General features: G+C 61.6%; 1 protein-coding gene across 2 annotated transcripts in view; it reads left to right on the top strand.

Moving 5' to 3' along the window:
- Positions 1-1,037: 1,037 nt before the first annotated feature.
- The window catches only part of LRRC75A (leucine rich repeat containing 75A), a 44,709-nt gene continuing 32,681 nt past the window's right edge, over positions 1,038-13,065 (top strand). Inside the window, exon 1 of one of the 2 annotated variants that reach the window (XM_067309698.1) lies at positions 1,038-1,483. In XM_067309698.1, coding sequence (XP_067165799.1) covers positions 1,223-1,483 — 261 coding nt within the window. In that variant the 5' untranslated portion in view covers positions 1,038-1,222. The remainder of the gene's footprint in view (positions 1,484-13,065) is intronic. The other variant, XM_067309697.1, reaches the window with a different exon arrangement.

The raw sequence follows: 13,065 nt of genomic DNA on the forward strand, positions 1-13,065 counted from the left end.
CCGGAGCGCAGCCCAGCTTGGACCGCGTCCCGCAGGGGACGGACAAGAGAAGCCACCCGGGTCCCTGCTGCTGCTGCTGCACAGCACGACCCCCCTCTCGTGCCCCCCCCCAAAAAAAAAACACCAGCGGGGCCGCCAGCAGCCGAGCCCCGGGGCACCACCTCCCCCCCGGTGCAGCCCCCCATTGCAACCCCCCCGGGGCACCACCTCCCCCCCGGTGCAGCCCCCCACTGCAACCCCCCCGGGGCACCACCTCCCCCCCGGTGCAGCCCCCCATTGCAACCCCCCCGGGGCACCACCTCCCCCCCCCCCCCCGGGGCAGCCCTACCCCGCGGCGCAAGCCCCGGCGCGGCGGGGCGAGCGGAGGGAGGAAGGAAGAGCCCCGTCCGGCGGCAGCTTCCTCCGCAAGCCCTGCCTCGGTGCACGGTGCCGCCCCCGGCCCTCCCCCGCTGCCCGCCCGCCCGCCCGCGCCGCGCAACAGTTGCCCCCGAGTGGCGGCCGCACCCCCGGGGCCGGGCCTCGGACGCCGGGGCCCCGCGGGCCGGAGCCCCCTCGCAGGAGGAGGAGGAGGAGGAGGCGGCCGAGAGGCGAGGGCTGCTTCGGGGCTGCTTCGGGGGCGCTTTTCTGGAGGGCGGCGCGCCGCGGCCGCTCTGCGGCGCTGAGCACGGCCGCGCTCATCGCTCCGATGCCGCCCGCCGCCGCTGCCCGCCGGCTGCCGTGAGAAGGAGCGACCGGGAGCGCGGGCCGGCTGCGGCCCCCGCCCGCTGCCATGGAGGGGGGCGGCCGCGACTCGGCGCCCGGCACCGCTGCCGCCGCCGCCGCCCGGAGCCGCCGCCGGAGCCGGAGCCGGCGCCTCTGCCGGGAGCGCAGCCGCCCCCGCTGCTAGGCTGCCCGCCCGCGCCGCGGCCCCGGGGAGCCCCGGGCGCCTGTCCCCCTCGTGCACCCTCCTTCCACCCCCTGCGCACCCTCCGAATCCCCTCGTGCCTCCCCCCGACCCCCCTCTGTCTCCTCCTAAATCCCCTCGTGCATCCCCCCACTCCCCCCTCGTGCATGCCTCTGACCCCTCTCTGCATCCTCCCAATCCCCCCTTTTGCATCCCCCCTCGACCCCCTTGTGCACCCCCCAATCCCCTGTGCATCCCCCTAATCCCCTCAGCGCACCCCCTCGGGCACCCTCTCCTGCACCCCCCCCCCCCGGACCCCCTGCGGCCGGGCCGCCCGCCATGGGCACGCGGCAGACCAAGGGCTGCTCGCCGGGCGGCACCGGGGAGAGCCCCCCGCCGCCGCCCCGCAAGCGGCTGCCCCCCCGCGACCGGGGCGACTTCCTCGCCTCCCTGGTGGCCAAGTCCGGCGAGAAGTTCGGCCGGGGGGGCGGCAGCCTGCCCCCCTACCACCGGCGCGTCTGCCTCATCCAGGACATGCTGCTGCTGGCCAAGCAGGGCAAGCAGGAGGAGGCCACCGAGCTGCTGCGGCACCTGCGCCAGGTGAGGCTGCGCGGGCTCGTCCCCCGGGAGGCCGGGAGCGGGAAAAATCCCGATTTTTCTCCCGCGTGGGTCTGCCTTTTGGGGGGAAACGGTGAAGGGGCCGCGCAGGGGTGGTTACATCGGAGGAAGCCCGCCGCGGGCGTTCTGCTCCTCGGCCCCGCTGCCGGCGCTGGGCTTTGCGGCGCGCGCAGCCCCTCGAGGAGGTTCCCGCTCGGCTTGCGGGAAGTTGGGTGGTCGAAGCGGAGCTGTAACGCTCGGGGCGGTCGAGGGCAGCACTTGGTGGGAATCGGCTCTTTTCTGACACTTTCCAGCATACCAACGGTTGGCAGCTTTGCTTCTCGCCTTGCTCTTTCGGCACGCGTTGCTTGACGGAGCTTTGCTCGTGTTGACTTGGGCTTGCGGAAATTACTGTGCGGGAGCCCATGCAAAAGCTGGGAATTAATATACAGAGCCCGAGACCTTTCCCTGTGCGAGGCTGTTTGAGCTGGGCATTAGCCGGGAAGCAGCGCAGCCGCAAGCTGATCTGAGCAAACAAAACGGCGGCTGAAGAGCCGCGTTCTGCATCCGGCAAATTATCGCTTCGCCTTTTGTACGCGTAGAAGGTGATAAAAAGACTAAAGCGCTGGGAATTCCCAAGGCTCTTGGCTATGCTGGGCTCTGAAAAACAGCCTGTTTCCCGTGCAAAACGAGAGCAGACCCAGCGTCGCCAAGCTCGATTTTTCAGCCGGGAGCCGCGCAGGCAGGAGGCAGCCGTGGGTTCGGCATAACCCCTTCCACCACCCGGGGAGAAGTTGCTCGCCTCCTCCCCGTGCGTCGGGAGGTCGCTTTTTTGCACTGCGGATCAGCCGTGTGCCAGTCCGTCCACGTAAAAACACGGCTGTTGCTGTTCTTCTTGTGTTTGGGTTTCGCTTTTTGCATTTTTCCCCCCGTTTTCTGGTCCCGTTCGCTTCTGGGCAAGCAGGCGTTTTGTTCGTGGCGTGTCCCTGGTCCCCTTTTCGCCGAGTTTATGTGACTTGTTGCTGTCTTTGGAGCGGTTTAATGGAGGAATCGGAACGGTTTCCTCCGTGTTTGCCTCCTCCTATAGAAAGCTCTCCTGCGGCCGACTCGGATCGGGGAAATAAGGCGTTTTTTTCCCTGAAACGCGTGCGCCCTTTTCCTAAAAGGCGGCGGTGCAGCCGCTGGGGCAGGCCGTGGCGCTTGGGAGCTTTGCGGAGAGGCGCCCGGGGAAGCCGGCGGGAGCCAGGGGGAAGCCCGGGGGCGGCCGTGGCGGTGCGACGGGGGCGTCCTCTCACCCCACTGCGGCGGATGGACGGGGGGGGAAAGGTTTCCACTTAAGCCCAAAATTCATTTAAAAATACTGGGGGAGGCGAGGCTGGGGTACCGCGTCGAGCTTCGAGGCAGGAGGGCCGGTGGCAGCATCCCCCCATCCGGGAGATGCTCCCTCCTTTTTCTCTGGATGGCAGACGCGGGCTGGCCGGATTTGCGGCGTTCCTGGCCGTAACTCCCTGCCTGGCAGAAGACCGGGCCGGAGGAACCTCTCGTCCCCCCCAAAAGCTGCGTGCGATAACCAGGACGCGCAGCCGCAGCGTGGGAGCACAGGCATTTCCCGCACTTCCCGCCTTCGCCCAGCACCGAAACGGCCTCTTGCGGAGTCCATCCCGGGTCTCCCCTGGGAAACGGGAGCGACGCCGTTGCCTTTGCGGGCTGCAGTGAGGATTAATTCGCCTTTGCAAAACGCTCGGAGGCGGCGAGCAGCCCTGCGAGCGCCGAGGTACGAAGCAGGCTGCTTTTGGCTTAAAAAGGGAGAAAACCGTGGACGGCAGCTGGAGCGACGTGCCTTGAGGCTGCTCCTCGGAGATGTCCGACGCGGCCTCCAGCACGGAGGCAGCTGGATCCTGCTGCCTTCCCGCAGAATAGCGCTCGTGCTCTCGCTGCCTGCAAAACGCGGCGGCGGCCGCTGCAAGGGCCTTTCTGCGCAGCCGCCTGACGGCCGCTTTCGCCGGAGATCACGGTTGCTCTTTCCTTCTGCTCTGGAAATGCCGTCAACTGCTTGGAGCCTGAGGCAGCCCAAAGCACATAGTGCAGAAGTTAAAATCCTTAAAAAAAAAAATAGAAGTAAGAAAAAGGGAAAGCGCTGCCCCCTGCCCTCTTGTGCTTTCCCGGGAGCCATCCTGGCCGCTGCTGCCCCCCGCACGCTTTTGGCGGCCGCGCGGATGAACGGGAGAATAAGTGGAAATACACTGAAAAAGCCGGTGTTTTACCGAGTTTGCTGTTCCAAGAGGTGCGATGAGCTGCCCGGTCCCCGGCGTGGGGCCGGCTTCCTTTCACGGCACCGATTCTTGCGCTGCATCGCTAGGAGTCCGGCTTCTCTCCTGCACTGCAAACTTCCGCGGTTTCCCTGGCGGCGTTTTCCCTGCTTTCCGTACGGAGCTGCCGCGGGGCCTCGCGCCGAGGCGGGTGGAAACTGGATTAAAGGAGGGTGTCGCAGCCGGCGCTTCGGGACCCAGCGCTGACATGGGAGAGTTGCTGCTCCTCTGCGCGGGCGAGGTGCAGCAGCCGTTTCCACCAGCTGCAGAATAGGGAGACTTTAGTATTTCCTAGTGTCACGCTTATTTTTTTTATTTTTTTAAAACTTTTTTACCTTTTTTTTGGTACTTTTTGTACTTTTTTCTTTACTTTTTTTTTTTTTTGAAGCACTCTTGAGTTTCAGTGGTTAAACCAGCCCGGCGCTGTCGCTATATTAAATCCTGGGAGTGTCTCCCCTGCCAGGGCGAGGACCCGTAAAGCAAAGCGTGTTTTCCTGCTCCCTGCTGCCCCAGGGCTCGCTGCCCCGGCGGAGCGGCATGGCACGGCACCGCGCTCCGCAACGCCTTACGTTGCCCTCCGAGAATTTGCTGGCGGTTCCGGCCGGCGGCGGAGCCTGCGCCAGGGCACGTGTCCCCGCGGCCACGCGACGTCTACGGCAGTGCCGATAAGTAAAAAAATAATAATAAATTAAAAAACAAAAAAAAAAAGGGAGGAAAGGCAAAGCGTTCCCGCGGTCCCGCCGTGACCTTCTCCCGCTGCACCGGAGCAGGGGGCTGCGGGATGAGATTGAAAAGCGGTTCGCGGGGGTAATTCCTCCGCTTAATTAGCGTGGGCGAGCGCGGGAGACGGCGGCTGAAGCAGGCGCTGGGCCGCGATCGAGCCCCGTCGTCCCTGCGGAGGGGAAGCGGCGATTGGGAGCCGCCGCTTGCCGTTAGCCCCGCGCCTGCCTCCACGGCTCTGGGACGAGCCGCTGGCTTCCTCTGACGAAACCGCCGGCGTCCCCCGAATTTTTTTAACCCTTAAGCCGCTGGACACGGGGGCTCCGCCGTCCCTGCCCGGCTCCATGGCGAGCCGCTCTCCTGCGGTGCCTCTGCCGCGTCCTTGCATCCCGGCCCGCTCGGCGCCTTCCTTCCCCTTCTCCCGCAGGGATGCGCCGGGGCTCCGCATCCCGCTAACGCATCTGCCGCCTGGTCCGGGGCATCCAACCCAACGGGAAGGTGCGAAGGAAATAATTCCCTTGCTGCAGCGAAGGGAGCAAAACGGGGGCTTGTGCGGCTTGAGCCGCCGCGTTTTGCTCCCGAGAGGAGACGCAGGGATGTGAAAGCCCACGGGAGCTGGGAGCAGCCACCAGGCGCTTGGCGCTGCAAAATGCAAAACCGAGAAGAGGGACGAGAGCCGGTGCAGGAAACGGCATCGTGCTTCGGAGGCCCGGGATCGTGGGGGAGCGGAGCGGGCGCCCCACCGCCTGGCAGCCTGGCGGAAACCGCTCGCCCCGTCCGAGCACGGGCAAGAGGGGCTTTCCGGAGAAAGGGGGTATTTTCCTGGTTTGTCTGGAAAGGTCGATGCCGTTTGGGGTAGTCGGAAACTTCCTTTCTGAGCAGGGACCGCGGCGCGTCCGTCGGCGCTTGTTTAGCCAGCGGTACGGCTGCGCCGTCGGTGCGGGATGTTCTCGTTCTGGTGGGAAATGGTGAATTTACTCAGTTGGTTTAATTTTTTGTGCTTCTGCCTTCTGTCGAGTTACATGGAGATGAAAACTCAAGTGCAAAATGTGGAAGGCCGGTGTTTGAAAAGTGACTTTATTAGTTAAATAAAAACTCGAGGTACGCTGGATGCATGGGAGAGGCGAAGTGAACGTCTCAAAACGTTTTACATTTAAAACTAGATGATGGAAAGGAGCCTGTTAAAGTAAATACACTTAAAGCATACAGCTCTTCTAAATAACCGTGTTAATTGATTTTTTTAATGTCAGGGAATCGAGTGCCGGGCGACGCGGGCTCTTCCGCGGAGCGGCGAGGGTGCTGGGCTCCTTCTCGGCGGTGCAAAGCGCAGGGCCGGTCGCTGCGTGGGAAACCGGGAGGCTTTAGGAACACCCCGAGAAGAGGCGCTGGGGCTCGCCGGCGGGAAGCTCCTCTCGCCGAGCGCTCTGTAGCTGCTCCGCAGTTATTTCACTGCTGTCGAGTAATGTGGCTCAAGCAGGGGAAAAAGGCATCTTTAAAGCGCGCTAAGCATCCAGCTTTCCAGCGCCTTTTCTCGGGGTAAAAAAACCCAACGGGGGTTGGAGAACTGCAGCCAAGGCATTTTTCCCGCGCCTCGCCTGCCCCGCTCCTGTGGGACGCGGGTCCCCCGGGGGACCCTTCGCTTTGCGGGCTGGTCCCCAGCCCGGTGCCGGGGCGGAGGGGCAGGGAAGCGGGCGCAGCGGCGGTGACGCCGGACACCTGGCTGTGCCGGCGCCGCGGCACCGTTTCCTCCGCTGTGCAAACAGGTGTGGAGCCGTTCTCCGATAAGGTTAACTCGCGGGAAGGCGGTGAATCGGAAAACGCTGCTTCGTGGCGCTTTCATCTCTTGCCATCAGCTGCTTTTCCCTGCAAACGCCAAGGAAATGAATAAGCTAAGCTCCTCTCCTGCAAGGCTTTTTTTTAATCCTCTTTCAACGTGTAAATCGAATGCATCTTCTAGAAGGAGCGGTGGCGGCTCCCGAGCCCTCGCGTCGGAGGAGGCCGGAGCCCGAATGCAGAGCCTGACGGAATGCAAAGGGCAGAGATAAAATGCCATTTCTGCGGAGTGAAGTCACCGCGCGGAGCTGCCACCGCTGATTTCCGAAGGACGGTAACGACGTTTCCCGGCCGACCGCCTTTTTTATTTTTATTTATTTATTTATCTACTTATTTTCGGAAACCCAAAACGCGCAGGGCGCCTTCCGGAGCCGTGCGGGCGGTGGGGGAGCGGCCGCGCCGCGTTGCGCAGCTGCAGCCCAGCCTGCGGGCGAGCGCGCGCCCGTTCCGCGTGCGTCGCCGCTCCAGGTTAGCGCCGTCGGCGTGCCTCCAAACCTCGTTCGTCATACGTGCCGTCGGCGGTCATAGCTTTAAAAGAAAGTCCCTATAGATTGCATTCGTGTATGTTATGCGTATACAGAGCGGATATGTGCAAGCAGGTTGCCGCAATGGGGCTTGGGGACCCTAAGAGGTTTTTCCATCCCCAGCAGGTTGTCAGGAAGACAACTTGACGCCTCTTGACCTCTTCCTTCTAAATCATATTTACGGCGTCCTAAAAGATGCTGCAGCAATTTCAGTGTAACTAGGCGTGAGGGTTAAAGTGCCGTTTATATTGCACCAGCGTTTGCGGTAGCAGACGCGCAGCCAGCTGGGACCAGCTGGTGGCATCCTCGGGAATAAACCAGGTTTCTCCTCCGTGTTTTGCACCTTGCAAAAGGAGCCTCCCTCCGAGTGGGATTCCCTGGCGCTTCTCGGGGGACAAAAAGGGTCCCAAGGCTCCGTCTGCGTCGCGGGGAGGGTTTGGGCCGAAGACTTTGTCCGAGCACCTGTGGAGATATTCTCCGGCCGCGGCGTTCCATGGGATCCAGCTTAGTTTTCCCGGGAGGGCTCAGCCAGCCGTGGGGCGGGAGGGTGCGTTAGCAGGTCCGGTCGGTGCCGGCGCTGCAGCGCGCTCCGCTTGGGTGCCCTGCCTCGCGGTGGCCTTGGGTGGCCGGGGGGCGTCCCGTGAGCCGCCGTGCCGGAGGGAGCGGGATGCGGGCGGCCGAGGAGCTGGGCTGCGGTTTTGTGCCTTGGCAAGCGTAAGAGAAGATATCCCGGAGGAGGAGGAGGAGGAGTGAGCTGCGGCTTGGCTCCGTGGGCGCCTCGGTGAAGGGGCGCGTGGTGGTCTTTGAGATTGCTCCTCAGCCATCCGCTGCCGGGATCTGGAGAGCCGCGGGATGGGATTGCCGCGGCGGGAGCGCCGAGGAGCGAGGCCCCGCGTAGCGCTGCTCGTGCCGCCGCTGCCCACCACCGCGCGCTCCCCTCGCACAGGTCCCAGCCGGCGCTCGGGGAAGCCTCCTTCCATCATCGTCGTGAGGACACGCTGGCCCGTGAGATATCCTTCTTATTTTCCTTCTGGATGAGGCTAGGGATGCCGCCCCCGTGTTAAATACCCGCCTCGCTGACTGTCCTCTCCCTGCGGCTGCCCGCTTGCTGCCGGGATTTGCCAGGTTTTCGTGCTCCCGCGCGGGGAGAAACGTCCCTGCCGAGCCTGCTGGGTGGCCGGCGATCATCTCGAGCGCGTCTCCGTATAAACACACGTCATTCCAGCCGCCGTGATTATTATGCAAAGCGTAGACTATTCTAGCACGCAAGAGTGTTATATATTGATTTGCTGTCGCTCCGAATCCCATTACGAGGATCTGCTGCATTAATGGACCTTTGTCCGTGCTTGAGATTAACTGGGATGCGGGATTTGCAAATGAAAGAATTGAAATTCATGTTGTCCATGCTAATTACTTGTGCTCTGCCGGCCTCCTTTGCAAGCCGTCTGGGGCCGGGGAAACCTTTTTTCCATTCCTTTCCTCCTGCTCTGTCTCGAGTAGGAAAATGAGTTTGGTGTCGGGGATTTTGTTGGTTTTGCTCTTTTGCTGGAAGCCTCTCTTAGCTCATGGGTCGGTACCAAGCGCAGCCGGAGACTTTGTCCCCAGGGCAGAATAGGCAGCTGCTGCTGTTAGCTCAGGATAAATCTTAGTGCGCGCAGGGACGGGGAGGTTTGATTTCAGTGTCGGGTTCCGCCTTACCTGCCCATCTCAGGAGCACCTCAAGCGACGGCTTTGAGCTAAAATGTGCCTGTATCTTGTTCCCACCGAGGTTTTGCGCTGCAAAAGCTCTAATAAACGTCTTCTGGCAGAGGGAGGTAGCCAGATGCTGGTGTGAAGCACAACAAAGTAGTTTTAAGCAGTAAATCCACTCCGCTTGCCACCAGAAAACCCATGAGAGGTCACGTTAGCTCACTGGCCACCGCGGCACGGGTCAGGCTTAGACGCAGACTTGCACACCCAGGCTTTGGGTGACCGTGTGTCCGTGAAGCGAGACCGAGCGCAGGGACCTCATGGCACGTGTCAGCGAGGAGCCAGAACAGTAGCTGGACCAAGGAGTCAGGATGGTCCCTTCGGCCTCCCTTGGGTGGGCGGCACTTCGGTCTGGGCACGTTCGGGTGGGAGCAGAGGAGAAGCAGCAAGAGCTCTGTTTTGAAGGAACCGTCTGGGACGCGTGTGCACTCCTTCCCCTTGCTCCTCCTGCGGGATGCTCTCGCAGGCGCTGGCAGGGAGGGCGGCTATTCAGTGTATGTATATATATATATATATATGATATATTCAGTATATATATATATGTGATGAATTTGGTACACCTTGAACAGCACCAGGAGTGCATGTTGCTGTCTGCGGCTCTTCCCTTCCCCATAATCTGTGTGAAGCCTTCTCCATTTCTCCTTCACCCCTATCCAGTCTCCTGCTCTGATATAACTGGGGGGGGAAAAAAATGACACGTTTTTATTGGAGTTTGCTGGAATTTGTTCATTTCGGTGATCTTTCCGTAATGTTCACATGGTTTTGTGGCAGCCAGTGTAAAGAGTTAATTGAATGTTTCTCTCTCTCAGCAACGTCTTGAATTACCTCCCTTGAATAAGCCTCCTCGGCAGAGAGCTGCGCCGAGGATTCGTCGGCACTCACTTTTGCTAAAGCCCGTATCAGTGTGATCTCCGGTTTCCTTCTAGCACCTACCCGCTTTGGAGGATCCCGAAGGAATTGTCAGAGCATTTGTATAATCCGCCGCCGCTGCTCGGCCCCTTTGAAGCGGAGCCGAGCGGTTCCCGAGCGCCCGCGACGCGGCCCCCGCAGCTAGCGCAGCGCTGCTCAGCGCCGCTCGGCAGCCAGCCGGCGCGTCGGGAAGCGGCTATCGGGTTGCGAGCTCGGGTCGTACGCGCCGGAGCGGATTGATTTCTCCCGGGCGCCGGGGGGGCTCGGGAGGCCGCCCGGGGCTGCAGCGCCTCCGGGGCGCCTGGGGGTTTCGGCGCTTCGGGCGCAGCGTGGGGGTGACGCGGGAGCGGTCATCCGTCCGCCGAAATGACGCCGCCTCGCGCCTTATCGGAGAGGCAGGGTCGAGCCCCGTTTCTAGCGGCACCGGGAACGCCGGTCTGGCTGAAAGTCTCACCTTTCTTTTCATGCATCGGATTGCAACGAAATTTGGAGGGTGGCGGTGCAGCTGCTGCCAGGAGCCAGGCAGCGCCGGGTGGCATTTCGATGGCAAGAGAGAAGAGGCGGGAGAGAGGACCAAGGAATGAGCCAGTGCCAGGCTGAAAGCAGCTTTGCACGTGTAGGAAAGCAGATGTGACCTTTAAACCGCGGCCGCGCGACTTGCACTTCCTCCCACGCCTGGGCGAGCTGCGAGCGCCGTGCAGGAGCCGGCTGCCCAGGGCTCGCGGGATGCCCGCTCCGGCCTTTTCCTGAAATCCTGCCTGTTGGCTGCTGCTGGAAACAGGATAGGGGGCCCAAGCGGGCTGAGGCAATAGCTCCCGCTTTCCCGCTCCCCAGGAGCGGCCCCAAGGGAATTAAGGCCGGAGCAAGGCAGCTCGCACCCCGCCGTGCTAATCTGCGAGGCGAAGGCAGCTCGGAGAAAGCGGCTGCGTTAGGGCTGGGAAGAGCGAGCGGTCAGGGCTCCGGCTGCTCCTCTCTTCTGCTTAGGAAAATCGAGTTTTTCTGCATGTGCTCAGCTCAACCTTGCTTAAGAAAAAAAAAAGAGGAGGGTTGTCGCCGGGGCAGGAAGAAATGAGCCTTGTTTTCTTGCCTGTGGGTGTTGGTTGTCCAGCAGAAGCCAAACCTCGGCTCTGGCAAACCCAGCTTCTCCCAGGGTCCTCGTCGAGGTCCCAGCTGGGTGATGCGCAGCTGTGGAACATCTGGAAGAGCTGCAGAGCGTCCGTGTGCCGCAGCTGAGCTCTCGTCCTCCCCGTTTTGGGGTCCTCTCCTCCCCCTGACACCGCTTCCCCCAAACTCAGGGGACCTTGGAGACTTTTGCCCCTTTCCCGTAGCTGAACGAGCCTGGCTGGCGTTTGGAGAGGGACGGCGAGGTGGAGGGATGGATGGACGGACGGACAGCCCGGCTTGGTTCCTTACTAAGGTCTCAGCCGCGCGGGCTCTCCTCTCCCAGCAGAGCCGGCTGTGCCGTGCCGTGCCGCCGGGCAGAGGCACCCTGGCTTCGAGCAGCAAGGGGTGCGCGCTCGCGGGTGCCGCTCTCGCAGCATCGGCGGCGGCTCGCCGACCGCACGCCCCGGCACCAGGCTGCCTTCCGCAGGCATGGAAAATCTCGGTGGTGAGCGCTTCCTGCCCGTCTCTTCTGTTTGGAAACATCTCCCCCCTTCCTGCAAGGATCGCAGTTTGGCTCGCAGGGCGCAAGGATCGCAGACGGGGTGGGTGGCCGGGGCTCTCCGTTCCCGTTGCCTGCCCCCAGGCGCTTTCCTGGCGGAGCCCGTGAGCCGCGCTCTGGCCACGTTCCAGCTGGGGTAATTGCATTTCCTCGCAGCTCAAACAGACGCGGCGCGTCCGTCTGCAAATCCCTTCTTCGCGCTCGGCTGGTGTCTGGATGGCGGCGGCGCAGCTCTGCCCATCTCGCTGAGCTTCCGCAGCTCGAGCTGCCTGGAGGGGGTCCGACCCGCCGCCGGTTATTATTTGGGTCGATCTGCCAGGGAAACGTTGGCTTCTCCGCTGCAACGTTGCCTCCCTCCTCCAAGCGCACCCTGCCCGGAGGCTTGCCCTCCGCGGCTGCCCGTCCCGAACCGCCCGCCTGACGGCCCTTTGCAGCTGTGAACCTCCCCGTTGGCCCTCCGATCTCGCGGGGAAGCAAAAGGGCACCAAACTCCTTCGCTTATTATTATTTTTCTTTCTTTTTCCCTGGGAAAATGGCCTTGCTTGGTTGTGTTTGCCTGGGGACACCGAGCTCTGCGCGGCGCCGGGTTTTGGGTAGAGGGGCTCCCTCTGCGGCGGCTGCTGGCAAAAGGGATCGAGGTTGAAGCCCAGAGCGACCCCAGCACCGAGCGTCCGGGGGCGGCAGGGCGAGCGGCTCTTCTCCCTGCTCTCCAGTGTATCCTGGATGCTGATGGGAGCCTTTCCAGGGATATTCGCGATATTCCCACCGCGTCCTGCCAGGAGGGCTGCATTCCCGCGGCTGCTTTCCCGCGGCGGAGGCAGCAACCCGGGCAGCTCCCCGCGCCCCAGCTCAGCTTTCCCGAAACCTGCAGGACCGCAGCGTTTCTCCTCCCACGGATCGGGGCAGCGTTGGGTGACTGCCTTAACGTTAGTAGGGACAGACGGACAACGTGGACAGGCAGATGGACAGACCCGTGGTTCACCCACTTCCGCAGAGAGCCGGGCTGGTGAGAAACGCTGCTTTAGGGCACCTGAGCATCACTTTGGAGCTTGGCTGGGCAAAGTAAAAGGTTAGAAATGACTTAAAAGCTCTCCTAGCTGTAAATAGGCCTGTGCAGGGGGGTATTGACCCTTATAACGTCTCTGCTGCTCCAGTTTTTTGGGGTCCAGTTTTATTTTTATAATTGAGGGAAACTATCCTGGTCCAGTTCAGAGTAGTTTAATGGATGCTTTCAGTCGAGGGCCTCGTACAGCAAACAACATGGATTTTTATCATCTGTTCTTCTTGCCTGGAAGCCTTTCTTCACTCTCTGCGTTAGCTCTGTTGTTGTGCTGTCAGCGGACATGCAAATTTTGGGGTTGTCAATGCCTGGGTTTGGTTTCCAAGCATCATAAAGGCGTCCTCCAGTTTTCCGATTCCTCTCCTGTTCTCCAAGAGCGAATCAAGGAAAGACATGTCTGGCGTGAATATCTGCAGGTTCTCTAACGGCCTCAGGTCTGTGTCGTCCGACCAGCCGCTCTGCAGAGCTTCAAAGCCTCCTCAGACTCCTGTCCGGTCCTCTGTCGATAGATGCTTCGTGAGCCCCATCGTTGCTGCTAATGCTTTTTCCAAAATAATTGTATTCTCTTAGGCCTTTAATTGCCGTGTCTGGGAAGTTTCCTCTGCGGGCTCTACGGAGGAGGCATTGCTTCTGCTGCTGCTGGATCTAAATTTCTCATTCCTCATGGGTTTTTTTGTTTTCTGGGCTTTTTTTGAAGTCCCATACCTTTACATTGCTGCCTTTGCAGAAGACTCCTCCTGTGGAGGTCGAAGGCAAGGAGTTGGTGGCCGGGGGCTGCGAGTCCTCTGCCCTTGTCATCTGGTTGGTAAGCCGGCCAG

Source organism: Apteryx mantelli, chromosome 22, assembly GCF_036417845.1.
Source record: "Apteryx mantelli isolate bAptMan1 chromosome 22, bAptMan1.hap1, whole genome shotgun sequence".
Taxonomy (NCBI): domain Eukaryota; kingdom Metazoa; phylum Chordata; class Aves; order Apterygiformes; family Apterygidae; genus Apteryx; species Apteryx mantelli.